At 42.0% G+C, this 18,843-nt stretch overlaps 1 protein-coding gene across 4 annotated transcripts in view; it reads left to right on the plus strand.

Annotated features, from left to right (window-relative positions):
- The window catches only part of MFSD6 (major facilitator superfamily domain containing 6), a 505,191-nt gene that overhangs the window by 271,211 nt on the left and 215,137 nt on the right, over positions 1 to 18,843 (plus strand). For 2 of the 4 annotated variants that reach the window (XM_075317765.1, XM_075317768.1), the window contains 2 exons: positions 473 to 753; positions 16,389 to 17,254. In XM_075317765.1, the coding sequence (XP_075173880.1) occupies positions 473 to 753; positions 16,389 to 16,553 (446 nt within the window). In that variant the 3' untranslated portion in view covers positions 16,554 to 17,254. Of the gene's footprint in view, positions 1 to 472; positions 754 to 10,926; positions 10,947 to 16,388; positions 17,255 to 18,843 lie in introns of those variants that run through there. The other 2 variants (XM_075317767.1, XM_075317766.1) reach the window with 2 other exon arrangements.

The raw sequence follows: 18,843 nt of genomic DNA on the forward strand, positions 1-18,843 counted from the left end.
ACCGCTCTCACCCCCCGCCACACCCAGACAACACCCAGAACATGTACAGCGCCCTACACAAACACTTGGTAACTATACACAACAACATCTATATATATATAACACAAATCATACATTAACTACACAATACGTAAATTCTAGAATACCCGATGCGTAGAATCGGGCCACCTTCTAGTACTACTATAACAGCAGTGAAGTACTTCTTACTGTAACCACTGATAAATGTGGCTCAGCAGGCAGTCTCCAGCTGGATGTTTGTGTCTTTACAGCATTTGCCTTCTTGTTCTCCACGGTCGACGAACCTCTCTGGTAGTACTGTAGTATATAGATTACCTTATGTTTTGCATCTACTTACTGAGACTTCTTTCTGCTAACTAGTAGGAATTTGATCTTTTACAATGATTTCGTATATTATGTGACTCCTATTCAAGAGGTGTTTTCTGAAGTAACTTACACAAAGCTTTTACTGTAGATGCATCTATGCTGGCGGAAAGAATTCCTGTTCCCTCCAGTCCAGTTCCCATAGCAACTATTGATCTTGTACCACAACACTCGGAGAACATCATGCCCACTATTCAAGCAAAACTGCCACCTAAAAAGACGAAGCATCAAGAGGAACAAGAGGATGTCAACAGACCAGCCTGGGGGATTAGCTCTACTCCTTGGGTCACACTTGCTTATGCTTTTTATCAGATAAAGGAAATGTTGGCACTTACTAAAACTACCCCTGTCTCAGAAAGTCAGCCACTGCAGGTACCGTCCATATGTAAACTGAAGACGTGTCTGTGTTATGTGAACTCTTTTGAGAGGGAGTGTGGGTTAACATCTCCTCATGATTTCAAATATCCTTTATTTTGTATCTTTGAAAACAATCATTGATCACTCAATGTAAAACAAAAAAAATTCCAACATCTGATAGACGCCGCTTCATTACTAACCCCTGGCTTGATGCCAGCTATCTATTCACAGCTGACATCAATCCTGATTGCAAACGCACCAGGGCAATCGGAAAGAGCCGTGCAAAGCGCCAGAATTAGCACATCTAAAGTATGCCCCACTTCTGGGGTGGCTGCAGGCTGCTATTTTTTGGCTGGGAAAGGCCAAAAACAATCGGTCTTTACAGCCTGATAATACCAGCGCCCAGCTGCCTGCTTTACCTTGGCTGGTTATAAGAATGGGGACTCTACATCTTTTTTTTTTTAATTATTTATAAAGAAATAATTTAAATAAATGGTGTGAGGTCTCCTCTCTTTTTGGTAACCAGCCAATGTAAAGCAGACAGATGAGAACTGCAGCCTGACGCTATCTGCTGTACCTTGGCTGATTATCAAAAGTAGGGTGGACCCCATGTAGTTTTATTTTTATTTATTCCATATTCAGCTTTGTTTGCAGGGTCACACTTCTTCTACCCTCATTTTGCTTCCTTTTGCAGCCCCCTAGCCCTTACTACGACCATATTAAAGCACCAAAGTTTGGGTCCCAATTGACTTATATGTGGCCTAGGTCCCGATCCGCATTTATACTATACTATGCTTATACTAAAGTCCATCCTCTCGTTGGATGAGGGATGAGCAGATCCGTCGGTGAACACAAACGTCCATGGGCCGCTCATCCCTACACGTCACCAATTTTCTTAGTAAATATATTTCTAAAGCTGCTATAGACATGACTTTCTCACCAGATATCAGTAACAACCCATCCAATCCACACAGGCAAGGAAATCCAGCTATAGAAGTCCATAAATTTAGTGATGTTACATAGTTACATAGGTTGAAAAAAGACCTAGGTCCATCTAGTTCAACCTTCCTCCATAAATTATACATTTTGTCATTAAGTCATTTATAACCTACAATGTTATGTGTACTGAGGAAATCATCCAGCTCTTTTTTAAAAGCTGTTACAGTATGTGCCATTACTACCTCTTCTAGTAGGGCATTCCACAGTCTGACTGCTCTAACTGTAAAAAACTCTTTCCTATTTAGCTGCCAGAATCTCTTTTCTTCTACTCGCAGTATATGCCCCCTGGTCTTTAGTACTGTCTTTGGAAGGAATAAGTCATGAGACAGCTCTTTATATTGACCACACATGTATTTATACATATAAATGAGATCTCCTCTGAAATGTCTTTTTTTCTAAGCTAAACATATCTAACTTTTTCAACCTCTCATCATATGGGAGGCCTTCCATTCCTTGTAGTAGTCTAGTTGCCCGCCTTTGAACTGACTCTAACTTCTGAATATCCTTTTTAAAATGTGGAGCCCAAAACTGGATCCCATATTCTAGATGTGGTCTTATAGGTGAATTACAGAGGAGTAAGGGTACCTTCACACTTAGCGATGCAGCAGCGATCCGACCAGCGATCTGACCTGGTCAGGATCGCTGCTGCATCGCTACATGGTCGCTGGTGAGCTGTCAAACAGGCAGATCTCACCAGCGACCAGTGAACAGCCCCCAGCCAGCAGCGACGTGCAAGCGACGCTGCGCTTGCACGGAGCCGCCGTCTGGAAGCTGCGGAGACTGGTAACTAAGGTAAACATCGGGTATGGTTACCCGATGTTTACATTAGTTACCAGCGCACACCGCTTAGCTGTGTGTGCAGGGAGCAGGGAGCCGCGCACACTGAGCGCTGGCTCCTTGCTCTCCTAGCTACAGTACACATCGGGTTAATTAACCCGATGTGTAATGCAGCTACATGTGCAGAGAGCAGGGAGCCGCGCACACTGCTTAGCGCTGGCTCCTTGCTCTCCTAGCTGCTGTACACATCGGGTTAATTAACCCGATGTGTACAGCAGCTACATGTGCAGAGAGCCGGAGCCGGCAGCACAGGCAGCGTGAGAGCTGCAGAGGCTGGTAACTAAGGTAAATATCGGGTAACCAGCTTGGTTACCCGATGTTTATCTTGGTTACAAGCTTACCTCAGCTGTCAGACGCCGGCTCCTGCTCCCTGCTCGCTTCATTTGTCGCTTTCTCGCTGTCACACACAGCGATCTGTGTGTCACAGCAGGAGAGCGCCTTTGAAGAAAACGAACCAGGGCTGTGTGTAACGAGCAGCGATCTCGCAGCAGGGGCCAGATCGCTGCTCAGTGTCACACACAGCGAGATCGCTAATGAGGTCACTGCTGCGTCACAAAAAGCGTGACTCAGCAGCGATCTCGGCAGCGAGCTCGCTGTGTGTGAAGCACCCCTAAGAATACGTTGGGATCACGGTATCTAATCTCTTTATACACCCTAAAATCTTGTTTGCTTTTGCAGCTGCTGCCTGATATTGAATACTGCTGCTCAGCTTACTTTTAACCAGAATACCCAAGTTCTTCTCCTGTTCTGTAGTCCCGAATTTACTTCCATTTAATGTATATGCAGCTATAGTATTACTCCGTCCTAGGTGCATTACTTTACATTTATCAACATTAAATCTCATTTGCCAAGTGTCTGCCCATTCTGACATGTTCTCCAGATAATTTTGTAATATTGTACTATCAAGGTCCGTTTTTAATACCCTACATAGTTTGGTGTCATCAGCAAAGACTGACACTTTACTATCAATCCTATCCACAAGGTCGTTAATAAAGAGATTAAAAAGAATTGGTCCTATCACAGATCCCTGCGGCACCCCACTGCTCACTATAGCCCATTTAAAGAACATAACATTTATGACTACTCTTTGTTTCCTATCTTTTAGCCAATTCCTTAGCAAGTTGCATATTGTTTCCCCTAGTCCCTGCTTCTGGAGCTTCAGTATAAGGCTATTATGAGGTACAGTATCAAATGCCTTTGCAAAGTCCAAATAAATCACATCAGCTGCATTACCAATATCCATATTTGCATTTACCTTCCAACATGTTGGTTAGACACAATTTATCTTTCATGAATCCATGCTGTTTGTCAGTTATTATATTATTATATTGCAATATATTTTTGCATGTCATCCCTTAAAATGCCCTCAAAACTTTGCACACTATTGATGTCAGACTTACTGGCCGGTAGTTGCCTGGATCCACCCTCTTACCTTTCTTAACCCCTTCACGACCGCGGGCAGGAAAGTTACGTCCTATTTTTCCGTGACTTAACGACCAGGGACGTAACTTTACTGCCAAAACTTAATTTGATTGCCGTGGCCATAGTAACGGCTTTCAAATGATGTCCCCTGCTGTTTCTTACAGCAAGGGACCTTTGCTTGACCCCAGGGGGGGTTGCATCGCCACCCCCCATCGACGATCGTTGTGATTGGCTGATCAAATCTGAACAGCCAACCACATCGTTCGCACAGATTTCAGCTAAAACAATGCCTGAATCAGTGTGATACTGTGAGATCGTGCTATGATGTGCTGCAGCAGCTGCAGCAGATCATAGCTGGAGCTCAAACACGGCGCCCCCTGACCCTGCAGCACTGATTGGAGCGATCATGCTGTGACGTGCAATCGCTCCAATCAGTGTGCAGTGGGGCGGTCTGATCTGGAGGTGACCGACCTCCCCTGGCTTGTGTTGGTCTGGGGAGCCTCCCCCTGCATGTCTGCAGCGTGCACTGGCTGGTACTTGTAGTACCACGCCAATGCTGCTGCTGCCGCCGCCGCTCCTGCTCCAACTGTAAGTATTGCGCTCCTGCATGCTCCTGCGATGTCCTATGCCCCCCCCGCGATCTGCACCCCGACATCCCGATCTGCTCCCCTCGCGATCTGCCTGCCTCCCCTATGATCTCTATTCTGCTTCCTTGCTTCTGCAGCTGCTTCTCCGGTCTCCCCCACCCCATCCCCATCTGCTCTCCCTCCGACGTCCTCTTACCTGTCTTCGCCGTGTTGTCCGAGGTCTTCACTGGCCTGATCACATCTGCCTCCATCGCTGGGTCCTTCATGGGTCTTCTGATAAGCTGTCCAACCTCCTGCCTTCTGCTCCTGTAAAGCTGTCTATCTCGCTGCCTTCTATTCCTCCTGTAGTTCCTCTGGTCAGTGATCCTCCTGCTAATCCTCTGAGTACTGTGAGCATAACTTTTTTTTTTTTTCTTCTGTATCTCCTGTCCATGTTTACACCTTATCCGTCTGTGCGTCCCGCCGAGTGCTGATCAGGGATGCAGATAACGGATCTGCGTCCGTGGTCAATTTTCGGCAGAACTTTTTTTTTCCGTATCCCCGACGCTTTTTGTATCGCATCTGTGTGTGCGACCCGCCGAGCGCTGATCAGGGATGCACATAACGGATCGGTATCCCTGCTCAATTTTTGGCGTGACTTTGTTTTCCCGTATCCCTGACTCTTTTTGTATCTCATCCGACCGTGTGTCCTGCAGCGGCCGATCAGTGCACAGCGTCTGTGCGTTTGAAAAGTAAAATGGCGTTCCTTCTCTTCCGAGCCTTGCCGTGCACCCAAACAATTACTTTCCACCACATATGAGGTATCTGCGTACTCGGGGAAAAATTGCACAATACATTTTATATTGCATTTTTCTTGGTACCGTTGTAAAAAAAAAAAAAAAAAAGCTACCTGGTTGAAGCAAAAATTTTGTGGTAAAAAAAAAATAATAATAATTTTCACGGTTCAACGTTATCAACTTCTGTGGAGCCCCTGGGGGTGAAAGGGGCTCATAAGAACATCTAGATAAATTCTTTGAGGGGTCTAGTTCCAAAATGGGGTCATTTGTGGGGTAGCTCCACTGTTTAGGCACCATAGGGGGTCGGTCTCCAAACGTGACATGGTGTCCGCTAATTATTCCAACCAATTTTCCTGTCAAATGGCGCTCCTTCTCTTCTGAGCCCCGCCATGCGCCCAAACAATTACTTTACACCACCTATGAGGTATCTGCGTACTGAGGAGAAATTGCACAATACGTATAGCCTTGTGAAAAAAAAGCTACCTGGTTCAAGTAACAGTTTTGTGGTAAAAAAAACAACTTATATTCATGGCTCAACATTATCAACTTCTGTGGAGCCCCATGGGGCTCGCTAAACATCTAGATAAATTCCTTGAGGGGTCTAGTTTCCAAAATGGGGTCACTTGTGGGGGAGCTCCATTGTTTAGGCACCTCAGGTGGTCTCCAAATGCTAATGATTCCAACCAATTTTGCTGTCAAATGGCGCTCCTTCTCTTCTGAGCCCCGCCATGCGCCCAAACAATTACTTTTCACCATATATGAGGCATCGTCGTACTCGGGGAAAAAATGCACTATAAATTTTATGGTGCATTTTTTTCCTAATACCCTTTTTTGGTGATGACCATGATTTTGGCCCATTCTTCCACACAAAGACTCTTCAAATCCTAAAGGTTCCGTGTGCTCCATCAATGAACTCTGAGCTTTAGTTTTTTCCATATATTTTCTATTGAAATCAGGTCTGGTGATTGGTTTTGCCATTCTAGCAGCTTTATTTTTATTTTTATTTTCTGAAACTAGTTGAGAGTTTCCCCAACTGTATCTGGGATTATTGTCTTGCTGAAATGTCCACCCTTGTTTCTTCTTCAGCATTTTGGTAGATGACCGCAGATATTAATCAAGAATGTCTCTGTACATTTGTTTATTCAAACAGACCCACACCAAGTTGTTCCCACCTCTAAACTTCACTGTTGTTAGTTTTAGAGGTAATATGTAGTACCTCTTGGCCGCCAAACATGGTGTGTATAGTGGTATCCAAAGAGAGGAATTTTGGGCTAATTTTACCCTACTATATCCTCCCAGTATTTCACAGGTGTAAGGAATATTCTGAGGGATATTCTGTGAATTATGACATTTATACATGTTAACCAGCTGTCACATTCCATTTGCACACCCCATGCCAATATGTCACAGATCAGGCCGGGAGCGAGGGTCACTCAGACGTCCCTCCTCTCAGTCTCGACCCTGTCAATCTGTGATGAAACTGCACCTTGCAGCCTAACCCTGACGTCTCTAATACGTCAGAGCCACGCGATACGACCTAGTCCCTTCCGCCAACACTTGACGTTCCGCGCCCCCAATGGTTACGAAAGGTCTGCTTGACACAATGCAGCACTGACACCTCCTGTCCCCGTGGGCACAGGGAGGCAAGGGTAGTGCAACCGAGTCAACCGCACAACCTCTGGTGCGGCACCCAGCTTTCCCACAAACTTAACAGTCCGACAGGAACTTTCCACTAGCCCCAGTGGAATAGAATTCTGCCGGTTCAATACAGTGCGGTAGACTGCCACTAGTCCCTCATTCAATATAGGCCTGGTCTGTTAGCATTACTATATTAGGCCAGAAACCAGCCCAGGTGGCATGTAAAACTAAGACAAGCTCAAAGACATGGGATTCAGGAATCAAAATAAAAGAAATGGCTCAAGATTACATTTTATATTTAATCGCGGTAAGGGCACACTAGATAATACACTAAATACAAGATGGGATTTACAGATTATATATGTCAGAAGTAAATTTACAGATAAGACTTGGTTACAAACAGATATACAGATGGAACAGTTACCTTGTTCCTTTTTGATTAAGCCTGGTGCTGGCTTGCACACGGGGGCGCTGTGAAGCCACAAGTTTCCTGGGTCTTCTCACATGTTTATCGCATGTGGCCACCCAGAGAAGAACACCCAGAAGATTTCTGCTCTGAGGTTATGAATCCAAGCACATTCCATGTTCCCTCCCACCTGTGACCTAAGACTGGGCTGGTGTCATGATTGACTCCTGGCTCAGCTGGAGCTGAGCCTTTTTTTTAGTTTCACTTCTGATGCAGATCACGTTGGGGGTTAATCCTTTCTGCCTCGTTCTGGATGTCAAGCTGCTTTATTAGGGCACTGTTTCTCTTGGACTTCGCCAGTGATACTTCTGGCTCTGCTGTGTTCTGCTCTTGAGTGACCTGTTGTCTGCCCTGCCCCCTCCTGACCTCCGTGTTCACCTGACCTGTTAGCCTCCTCTGTTGTCTGTTTCCATCAGTGTCTCTCTCGCTGATTCCCTGTTCGTTCCTTATCTGTTTACCTTAATTCTGTCTTGTCTTCCCATTCCCCCTCGCTTCTAGGCTCTGATTTCCCGGCTACTGACTATTTGCTTCCCTCTGACTACGTTTAGACTTTGCCCTTGTGTACTTACAAGACCTCATGTTGTGACACAGCTTTCTGAAGATTCTACTGCCATCTGGTGGGCTTGACTAGTATTACCTCTGCTAGGGAATTCCCTGCTCATACGTTTCCTCCACTTTTATGCCCCCTAGTGGTTTACCAGCTAACTACCTTCTCAGATAGTTTCAGGAATCCTCTCAGTCCCACATTACTGCGCTGTACTGCTATTGTACATCTTAGAGTACAGCGTGACAGCTGGTCATGGGTGTGCTGCTTCCCTTCCAGGGAAAATATGGATTTCATTTTTCCTCATATCTGCACCCCTGAGCGTCTCATATGGAAGATATAAATATTATATTTCCCCTTATTATTTGATCTATCCATGGGCAGGAAACTTTCGGGGCCTGTGGTCTTCCTATGCCTAGTTATTAATTATTGATGGCTACGCATATCTCACAATTTAGTGGAAATATGTCACATGCATCTTGCTGTAAGTTATTTGAAAAGATGCTCATCTTATTTGTGGGAGCAATGCACTCCCCAATATTGTAACTCTTTCAACAGCTTTGTCTAGTCTAGCAGAGCCTGGACCTATTTCTTACAAGTTAGGTGCAGAACTCAAAGTTTATATCCTATCTCCTGAGCAGGAAAATTTGCTCAGCAGGGGACTTGCTTCTGCTCAGGAACTGTCCTAATTGGATTTGTCACATCCACCATTTGGCCCTAGAGCAGAGCACGAGTTCTCCTGGCTGTAGGGCAGGGGGTGTGCAGATGGAATGTGACAGCTGGGTGACATGTATGAATATCATAATCCTCAGACTATCCCTTAGAATATTCCTCACAACGGGCTTGTCTAAACATTGTTGAGCAAACTTTAAACAAAAAAGGGGGGAAGGAGATCATCTGACCTGTATAGAGCACGGTCACAAAACTCCCCGTAACAAAAAAAGTTAGAAAAAAAACAGCACTAATTTTGTCCATATAATCTATAGCCATTGAACAAGAACTACACAGGTCTGAAACGCATTGCCATGTACTCCTAGCCATGAAATAGAAAAAATGGAAACTCCAGCACCGCTCAGTAAAATGAAAACATAATTTTATTAATAGTTGAAGTTCAGTGCCATGGAAATATCCAGTTAGCTACATAAGTAGACCAGATAAGTGTCTGCATCTACGCGTTTCAAGCAAACACGCCTTTAATCTTGACAATCATTAAAGGCATGTTTGCCTGAAACACAGACGCAGACACTTATCTGGTCTACTTATGTAGCTAAATGGTTATTTTCATGGCTTTTAACTTCAACTATTAAGAAAATTATGTTTTCATTTTTCTGAGCAGTGCTGGAATGTCCAGACACCGCTATCATCTTTTTGCGGTCTGGTGAGCTGTTTTTTCATTACTCCTAGCCATGTTCTGTACCGCTGTGTTGATTTTATCTTTGTAGTTTTTAACTATTATTGAATATTATTGAATACATTCTATGGATTTTATGTACGAGATTAGTGCTGGTTTTATTTTACTTTTTTTTTTTAACATCCTTTTTGTTCAGGAATGGAGCCTTGCATGGTGGGCGTGCATATAGGCCATGGAGGTAGAGTGTATTACTTATTGTTTTCTTTGAAACATTTGTACCTGCTGATTCCATGTATGCCTGTACCTTTCCACAGGTAGTTCTTAGCTCTTGGACAACTCTTCTGCTAATTCTTTTCACTCCTCCGTCTGAAATCTTGCGGGTACCAACTGGTCTTAGCCAGTTTACGGTGAAATTATATTTTTTCCACTACTGGCTTATGGCCCCAACAGTGCTCACTGGAACCTTCTGTAGTTTAGAAATGCTACTGTAACTAATACCATCAGTATGATTTGCAACAGTAAGGTTGCAAAGGTCTTGAGATAGCTAACTGGTTTTAACCATCATGAGACTTTTCTTTTGTGGCACCTTGGTAATGATATATTTCTTTTATATGCCATATTTTTTTTTTTTGTTACATATAACCAGCTGATATTATTTTTCATTAAGTGGCAGGATGGCATTATAATTACTGATAAATTTCAGCTGGTATCATGACTTTCTATGGCTTTTTGCACCTCTTTCTTCATGTGTTCAATAGTTTTTCCCTGTGTAATTTCTCATTATTATACATACTTTATGTACATCTATGGTTGTCTTTGCTTGTGTGGCTTTCATGGGTTGTTACCGGCATTTGGGGAGAAATTCATGTCAATGTCGCCTTTGAAGATACACTTATAAAATATGTGACATGTTCAGTACTTATTTCACATGCTGTATGTATAATCATAGAAATGTGTGTGGCCCAAAGTTTTAAACCGCATGATAAACAGTTTTGTTGGATGGCTCAGTGGATTGCATTATTCCATTCCGAAGTAAAAAGTTTTACCAACAGGATTTTTGGGTCCCTATTGGCTTATTGGAGGCCTATGAAAACCTTTCAAGAGATCCAAGTGTCTTGTCCCAATGGACACTGAAAAGTGATGTTAAATCATTGCAAATTCAATCATTTTGGTAGAAAAGTGAGAATTTGAGAAAAAATTAAAACAAGATTTCACAAAATGGTTTATATACCAAGTCTCACAATACTGCACAAGCTTAGAGTATAATGGCTGATTTATTCAGACAAAGCAGTCACTCTTTTCCATGGCCTGTATTTGGCATTCAAGCTCAGCTTCATTGTGCTGCATTACCTGACACAACCTATAGGTATAAATGAAGCTGTTTCGGTCATGTTTTTATTTTTCATCACGCTTTTAAATGAGAATCTGATATATTGCAGAAACTATACCTCCTCTAGGGTAGTGAAAATATTTGTGAACTTTCTGTAGTATTGTAAATTGTTTAACATGTAGAGAAGTGGGTAAATTGGTAAAGTATTGTTTTTCCATTGCTGCTGATGGGATACCAGTTAGGAAACAAGAATTGAAGGTAAGGTCTCCCCACTTTTATGTCTTATCCATCAGTTTGTATCAGTTGCTGATTTATTGTACAGTGCAATGAGCTGCATGAATCTTGCATTTTCTTTTTGTAATTACAACATTCAGTTAAAGTTAATACGGCCCTGTACTAAACACATTTATTTCAAGCACCTCTCCAGAGTTTTATTTTATTTCAGCGCTGGAGTGGTGCTTTAAATGCAAGTCCCCTGTTCCCAGTCTCATACTCGCCTGCCTCTGTCTTCATGCTATAGGATGAGGTGTCCAAAAGCTGTTTGAATCAACAGTTTAACCCCTTCAGCCCTGGGGCACTTTCCGTTTTTGCGTTTTTGTTTTTTGCTCCCCTTCTTCCGAGAGCCGTAACTTTATTATTTTTCCGTCAATCATGCCATATGAGGGCTTGTTTTTTGCGGGACAAGTTGTACTTTTAAATGAAACCATAAGTTTTACCATATGGTGTACTGGAAAACAGCAAACAAAATTCCAAATGCGGAAAAATTGCAAAAAAAGTGTGATGGCACAATAGTTTTTGGGATGTTTTATTCACGGTGTTCACTATATGGTAAAACTGATGTGTGGGTATGATGCCTGAGGTCGGTGCGAGTTTGTAGACACCAAACATGTATAGGTTTACTTGTATCTAAGGGGTTAAAAAAAAAATTCACAAGTTTGTCCAATAAAAGTGGCGCACATTTTGCGCCATTTTCTGAAACACATAGCGTTCTTATTTTTTGGGATCTATGGCTCAGTGACTGCTTATTTTTTGCGTCTCGAGCTGACGTTTCTAATGGTACCATTTTTGCACAGATGCTACGTTTTGATCGCCTGTTATTGCATTTTGAGTAAAGCTTGTTGCGACCAAAAAACGTAATTTTGGCGTTTGAATTTTTTTTGCCACTACGCCGTTTACCAATCAGATTAATTGATTTTATATTTTGATAGATCGGGCATTTCTGAACGCAGCGATACCAAATATGTCTATATTTATTTATTTTTTAACCCTTTAATTTTCAATGGGGAAAAAGGGGGGTGATTTGAACTTTTTAGGTTTTTTTTGTTTTTTGTTTTTTTTTTTAAACTTTTTTTTTACTTTTTTTTTTTTTAATTTTACTAGTCCCCCTAGGGGGCTATAGCGATCAGCAATCCGATCGCTATTATTTATCTGCTGATCACAGCTATACAGCTGTAAACAGCAGATACAGTCACTTTTTTTTTCCCTCTGTTCCGTGCCGAGGGAAAACGAAAGTGAAACTTCGTAGCTGCAGGCGTCATCACATGACCCTGTGCTACGATGGCAACCACCGATAGTCATGTGATCACGCACGTGACTTCCGGTGGGGGCGGCGGTAAGTAAAAAACATGGCCGCGCTCATTTTGATCTTGCTGCCAGACTTTGGCAGCAAGAGTTAAGGGGTTAATGGCCGCGGGTGGAAGCGATTCCACTCGCGGCTAGCAGGCACACATGTCAGCTGTTGAAAACAGCTGATATGTGTGCCGACCGCCGCCGCCTGCCCGCTCCAACAGGACACGCTCCATGACGGATATATCCGTCCATGGTCGTGAAGGGGTTAAAGGAAAAATAAACCATTATTTTTCCCGGATTTACTTTGATTGTGCTAGATCTATTATTATAGTAATAGTGATGGGCAGACTCGCAGATATACACTACAGTTCAAAAGTTTGGGCTCACCCAGACAATTTAGTCTTTTCCATCAAAAATCATACTTTTATTTATCAAATGAGTTGCATAATGAATAGAAAATATAGTCTAGACATTGACTAGGTTAGAAATAATGATTTTTACTTGAAATAGTAATTTTCTCCTTCAAACTTTGCTTGTGTCAAAGAATGCTCCCTTTGCAGCAATTACAGCTTTGCAGACCTTTTGGCATTCTAGCTGTTAGTTTGCGGAGGCAATCTGGAGATATTTCACCCCATGCTTCCAGAAGCCGCTCCCACAAGTTGGATTTGCTTGATTGGCACTTTTTGCGTACCATACGGTCAAGCTGCTCCCACAACAGCTCAATAGGGTTGAGATCTGGTGACATGGCTGGCCACTCCATTAGGCCTAAGGCACACGGCATGAAAATCGGAGCGAGTGGAATGCGATAAAATATTGCATTCCACTCGGACCAATATTAGCCTATGTGCCAGCACCCATGAGCAATTATTTTCTTAGCACTAATCGGACCGAGAAAACAGTCAGAGCGTGCTGCGAGTGCAATGCGATCCTTGTTTCTCTCTCACCCATTCAAGTTTATGGGGCGAGAGAAAAATCGCTCTGTACTCGCAGTACACCGGTGTACTGCGAGTGCAGAGCGAGAATGGCAATAGCCAGCAACGGATGAGAGACGGAGTTAAATCCTTCCCTTCCCTCTGCAGTGCCGGTCCGCCCCCCCGCAGCTGTGGTCCGATCGCAAGATCGGACCTCAGTTGCAGTGACACTCGCATGACAGTCTGCTCCCGCTGCCAGGGTGAGCCGAGTGTCATACAAGGATCGTAGTAGTCCCCGTGTGTCCCCGGCATTAGAGCTGCCTGCAGCTGCCTGCTACTTCCCTAAATAGTTCATCCATAATTTGGAGGTGTGCTTTGGCTCATTGTCCTGTTGTAAGGTGAAATTGGTTCCAATCAAGCGCTGTCCACAGGGTATGGCATGGCGTTACAAAATGGAGTGATAGCATTCCTTATTCAAATTCCATTTTACATTGTACAAATCTCCCACTTTACAAGCACCAAATCAACCCCAGACCATCACATTACCTCCACCATGGCAGATGTAGTCAGGCACTCTTCCAGCATCTTTTCAGTTGTTCTGCGTCTTACAAATGTTCTTCTGTGTAATCCAAACGCTTCAAATTTCGATTCGTCTGTCCATAACCCTTTTTTCCAATCTTTCTCTGTCCAATGTCTGTGTTCTTTTGCCCATATTAATCTTTTCCTTTTTTTTAGCCAGTCTCATATATGGCTTTTTCTTTGCCACTCTGCCCTGAAGGCCAGCACCCCAGAGTCGCCTCTTCATTGTAGATGTTAACACTGGCATTTTGCGGGTACTATTTAATGAAGCTGCCAGTTGAGGACCTGTGAGACGTCGATTTCTCAAACTAGAGACTCTAATGTACTTGTCTTGTTGCTCAGTTGTGCAGCAGGGCCTCCCACTTCTCTTTCTATTCTGTTTAGAGCCTGTTTGTGCTCTCCTCTGAAGGGAGTAGTACACACCGTTGTAAGAAATCTTCAGATCCTTGGAAATTTCTCGCATAGAATATCCTTCATTTCTAAGAACAAGAATAGACTGTCGAGTTTCACATGAAAGTTCTCTTTTTCTGGCCATTTTGAGAGTTTAATGGAGCCAACAAATGTAATGCTCCAGATTATCAACTAGCTCAAAAGAAGGCTTCTCTAATCAGCAAAACTGTTTTCAGCTGTGCTAACATACTTGCAAAAGGGTTTTCAAGGGATTTCTAAACATCCATTAGCCTTCTAACACAGTTAGCAAACACAGTGTACCATTAAAACACTGGAGTGATAGTTGTTAGAAATGGGCCTCTATTCACCTATGTAGATACTGCATTAAAAACCAGGCGTTTGCAGCTAGAATAGTTATTTACCACATTAACAATGTATAGAGTGTATTTCTGTTTAATTTAATGTTAGCTTCATTGAAAAAAAAAAATAAAGAAATATCTAAGTGACCCTAAACTATTGAACTGTAGTGTAACTGTGACCGGCGGGTCTAACCAGGTTTAAAAAACAAAACCCGGTTCCAGCCCTGGATTGGTCCCGGTTATCTTGGCCGGACGCTGGTCCCCATATAAGTCTATGAGGACCAGAATCCTGCGATTAAAATGGTGGTAGAAACGATAGGGGGATAGGAGCAAGCCTCTCATACTTACCAGGGCTCCAGCGTGGCTGTAACTGCTCCCATGGCCATGGCAAATTCACTTCTGGGGCTGCTCATTACCTTCATTACGAGGTGCCACGACGATTCCAGCTTTGCTACATCTGAATTCATTGGATGTGACAAGCCCGGCACTTTACCCAGCTGTTTCCGATTGCCCTAGTGTGGTGACAGTCAGCATAATAAAGGGTTAATATCAGCCCACAGTTGCTACTAGGCCCTAGATTAGTAATGGGAGGCATCTATGAGACCCCCCCACTACTAATCTGTAAGTGAAAAGAAATAAACACAAAGCTAGAAAATCCTTTATTTGAAATAAAATACAAAACAGCACCCTTTAACCACTTTACCCACACAACACCCCTGCAGGTCTGACGTAATCCACACGAGGTCCCATGACGATTCCAGTTCTGCTACATCTGATTTCACACCGAGCGGTCATAGACCATGATCACCCATTGTGGACTTCAGGCAGAGACTGAGTGAGCCACGCAATCAGCAGTGACGTCACTCAGGTGATTCACGGTGAATGGTGGAGGGCTGTGATATTACCTTTTGCTGTCACAACAAATCACCTGAGTGATGTCACTACAGATTGCACTACTTGCTCAGTCTCTGCATGAAGCTTACAGCGGGTGTTAATGTTCTATGGCCGCTCAATGTGAATTCAGTTGTAGCAGAGCTGGAATCATCATGGCACCTCGTGTGGATTACGTCGGACTTGCAGGGGTGTTTTGGGGGTTAATAAATTGATGAAAGAGGGTTTTTTTTTTTCTTTTATTTCAAATAAAGGATTTTTCGGTGTTTATTTCTGTTCACTTACAGATTAGTAATTGGGGGGTGTCTCTAGTGGCAGCTGTGGGCTGACATTAACCCCTTATTACCCTAATTGCCACCACACCAGGGCAATCGGGAAGAGCCGGATAAAGTTCCAGGGTTGTCACATTTATTAGATGTGACAGTCCTGGGAGGCTGCTATTTTTAGGCTGGGGAGGCCCAATAAGCATGGGTCTCTTCAGCCTTATAATACTACCCCCCAGCTATCTGGCTTTATCATGGCTGGGTATCAAAATTGGGGGGACCGCACTCTGTTGTTTTAAAATTATTTAATTTTTTTTGTTACAAAAAAAAAAAAACGCATGCAGTTACTTATTTTGCACACCTTTATTATATACAGCCAAAATAGGCAAACTGATAAAACACTGATTGTATTGAAACTACAGCACACATGCTTCCTGCCTTACATTATGCTGCTTTCAGGTTAAATGACAAAAACCTGCTGACAAATTCCTTTTAAAGCATTATCTACATGCCAGGTATGGACTTGTCTGTTTTTGCATTCTCTATTTTTACTTGTTAGTTTATCCATCAGTCCACTTTTTCAGAAGTGCTCAGTTTGTGCACGTCATGCTAGCATAGATTACTATTTACATGTTTACCCTTCCACAATATTCATATGATGTCAAGCAAAATGTAGCCAATTTGCAGAAAAATGTTTAATTTTTAGTGTTAAAAATGTATCTTTTTTTTTCTTACTAGAATAATAATGAAAGTAACACTGCTACAAGATCTCCACAACTTGCAAGGAGTGAAGACGCTTGTACTGAGGCAGCGGCTGTAACTCCTGATATTCAGGAGGGTAGTTCTGCCAATGCAGAGAGGAATGTCCAAGGAGATGATGCTGTCCAGTCAGCGGATAACTGAGGGCCCAGAAGACACAGCATTCGTTACACATTGGATGAAAAGAGCAGGGCCTTATGAGGAAATTGCTTTATTGGAGTGATTGACAGGAGAAAGAAAACTACTGTTCTCACTATTTAATAAAATAGAAAATATTAAAGTCACAGTGACTGCAAGATATCCTCAGATGTATTGTTCTGTATGTCAGTTTTTGCAGCCTTCAACATGAACTATAGGAAAATTGGTTTTATCCAATGGAACGGTTATTTATTTGCATTCTTCATATTGTGCAATATATGTACTGTACGTGTTACAATCTGTAGTAGTTATAAAGCCAAAAAGAATCACCACTTTCAATATCTACATAGGAGCTTCATAAAGAGACCTTGTTATCCTCATATTGGTTGCTGTATAATGTGCATATACTGTAACATTTCAGGAGATATTCTACCTATGTTTATTACTTTTGTGCATGTTTGGTTTCTGGAAAATATATACTTGGTAATATGATTTTTATTTGAAATGCCCAGTAGTAAAGACTGTAATATTTAATTCACGCCAACATTACAATGGTGGACTTTGTTTTATATTGGCTCCAATGTAATTCATTGTCCCAAAACAAAAACTGTTTAGCAGGTTATTGATTTAGCTCTAATATATTTATTTTCTATCATTCTAGATCTGTACATTTTTTTATTTTTTAAAAATATAAAACTTCTGAAGTTCGTGTAATATTTTTATTTTGTGATTGGTCATCTTCTAGTTAATTGAATTAGTGTGTTAATTTCTGCTTAGTACTTTTTCGATTATTATTTTTTTTTATCTAAACACAAAAGTATATTGTGTCTTACATTCCTAATGGAATACATAATGCTTTGACAGATCCACTGCGTAGTGGACACCACTGACTTAGCGGAATCTGACAGACCCACTTCTGAGATGTCTGTTTTCATGAAAAAAGTAAGACCCAGAAGTGCAATGCTATTTTTCTGACAAATGTTGTGGAATCTACAACAGTGTCTTAAAAATGAGTGACAATTGCGGAATTTGAGCATGAACTGACCAGTTGGGGCTTAATGTACACTGCCTTATTACTCAGATCTGGAGTACAGCACCCATAGAAATCTGTGAGCCCATCCTGTACCTATGAATCCATTTTAGATTTTTTATTATTTTTTTGCATATGTATGTCACAAGTTAACACTTGGTGTATGAGAAAAATTGTTGGCCATGTTGAAATGTAACGTGCCACTGCTCAGTTTGTCGCTGCCTTCTTCTGGTGTGAGAACATTGACTTTTTCTAATGATCAGTATCCTGAAACAATGAAAGATCATATGTACACTCTGTTTGAGATGTGTGGCTTAAGAAAGAAAAAGAAAAAACTAGGATGACCGGTTACACTACTTACTGGCTCAGTGACCAAGAGATTTACTTAGAAGTGGTTCCACTTCCAATTTAGGATCTATTTTTTTTAAATAACACTTTCTTTATCCTACTTTGAATTTTTTTTTGTTCTAGATTTTTTGCAAAAGGGATTTGTCTTTGTAAACCTTTTGAAAATGGTGTTCTGTTAAAATTGTGGTTATGACTGCAACTTTGTGTGATAGTGCACTGCCATTATACCGTACGTTTGAAAATAAAGATCCATGTAAACCTGCATAACGCTGCAATGTGATGAGTCACCATGGAACACGAGGCTTGCACATATTCTAAAGACTCCACGTTAACATATCCTACCTGTGTTTATTCAATAAATTGGTGTATAAAAATTGTAATTTGTGTTTACTCAGGATATAATTTGCCTTTTATAAAATCAGAAGATCTGAATTTTTTAAAGGCATACCTGTCACTAGATTTACAAGCCATAAATCTTATACTGCTGGGGAACACTGTTTTTCTTATTGCAAAAGTGGTTTTCACTGGTGTCCCAAGTTGGCAGCACATCTTTTCACACATGGCACTGTCACATTTCTATTTGAGTCATATATAAAATATATACAAATAATTTGTAATACAGGATGCACTATATATATAAATTATCTGAGCAGGGTATTGTGGCCAGTTCACGAGGGGTCATACATGCCTGGCTTAATCACCTCCCCAAAGGCTGTGAGATGTCATTGCAAGCCTGCACCCAATATCCTAGCCTGTGTCATGCCAATCAAGCCAATATAGGATGATTAGTTGGGAGATGGGGATTGTTCAGAGAGCTTTTTTGGTTATGTGTACACGTTGAGTATTTGGTTATAGAAATTTCTGCACCATTTCTGCATTTCTGTTGGCTGCAGCCTGTATCTCTTATGCTTTGTCATG

This window comes from Anomaloglossus baeobatrachus, chromosome 7, assembly GCF_048569485.1.
Source record: "Anomaloglossus baeobatrachus isolate aAnoBae1 chromosome 7, aAnoBae1.hap1, whole genome shotgun sequence".
Taxonomy (NCBI): Eukaryota; Metazoa; Chordata; class Amphibia; order Anura; family Aromobatidae; genus Anomaloglossus; species Anomaloglossus baeobatrachus.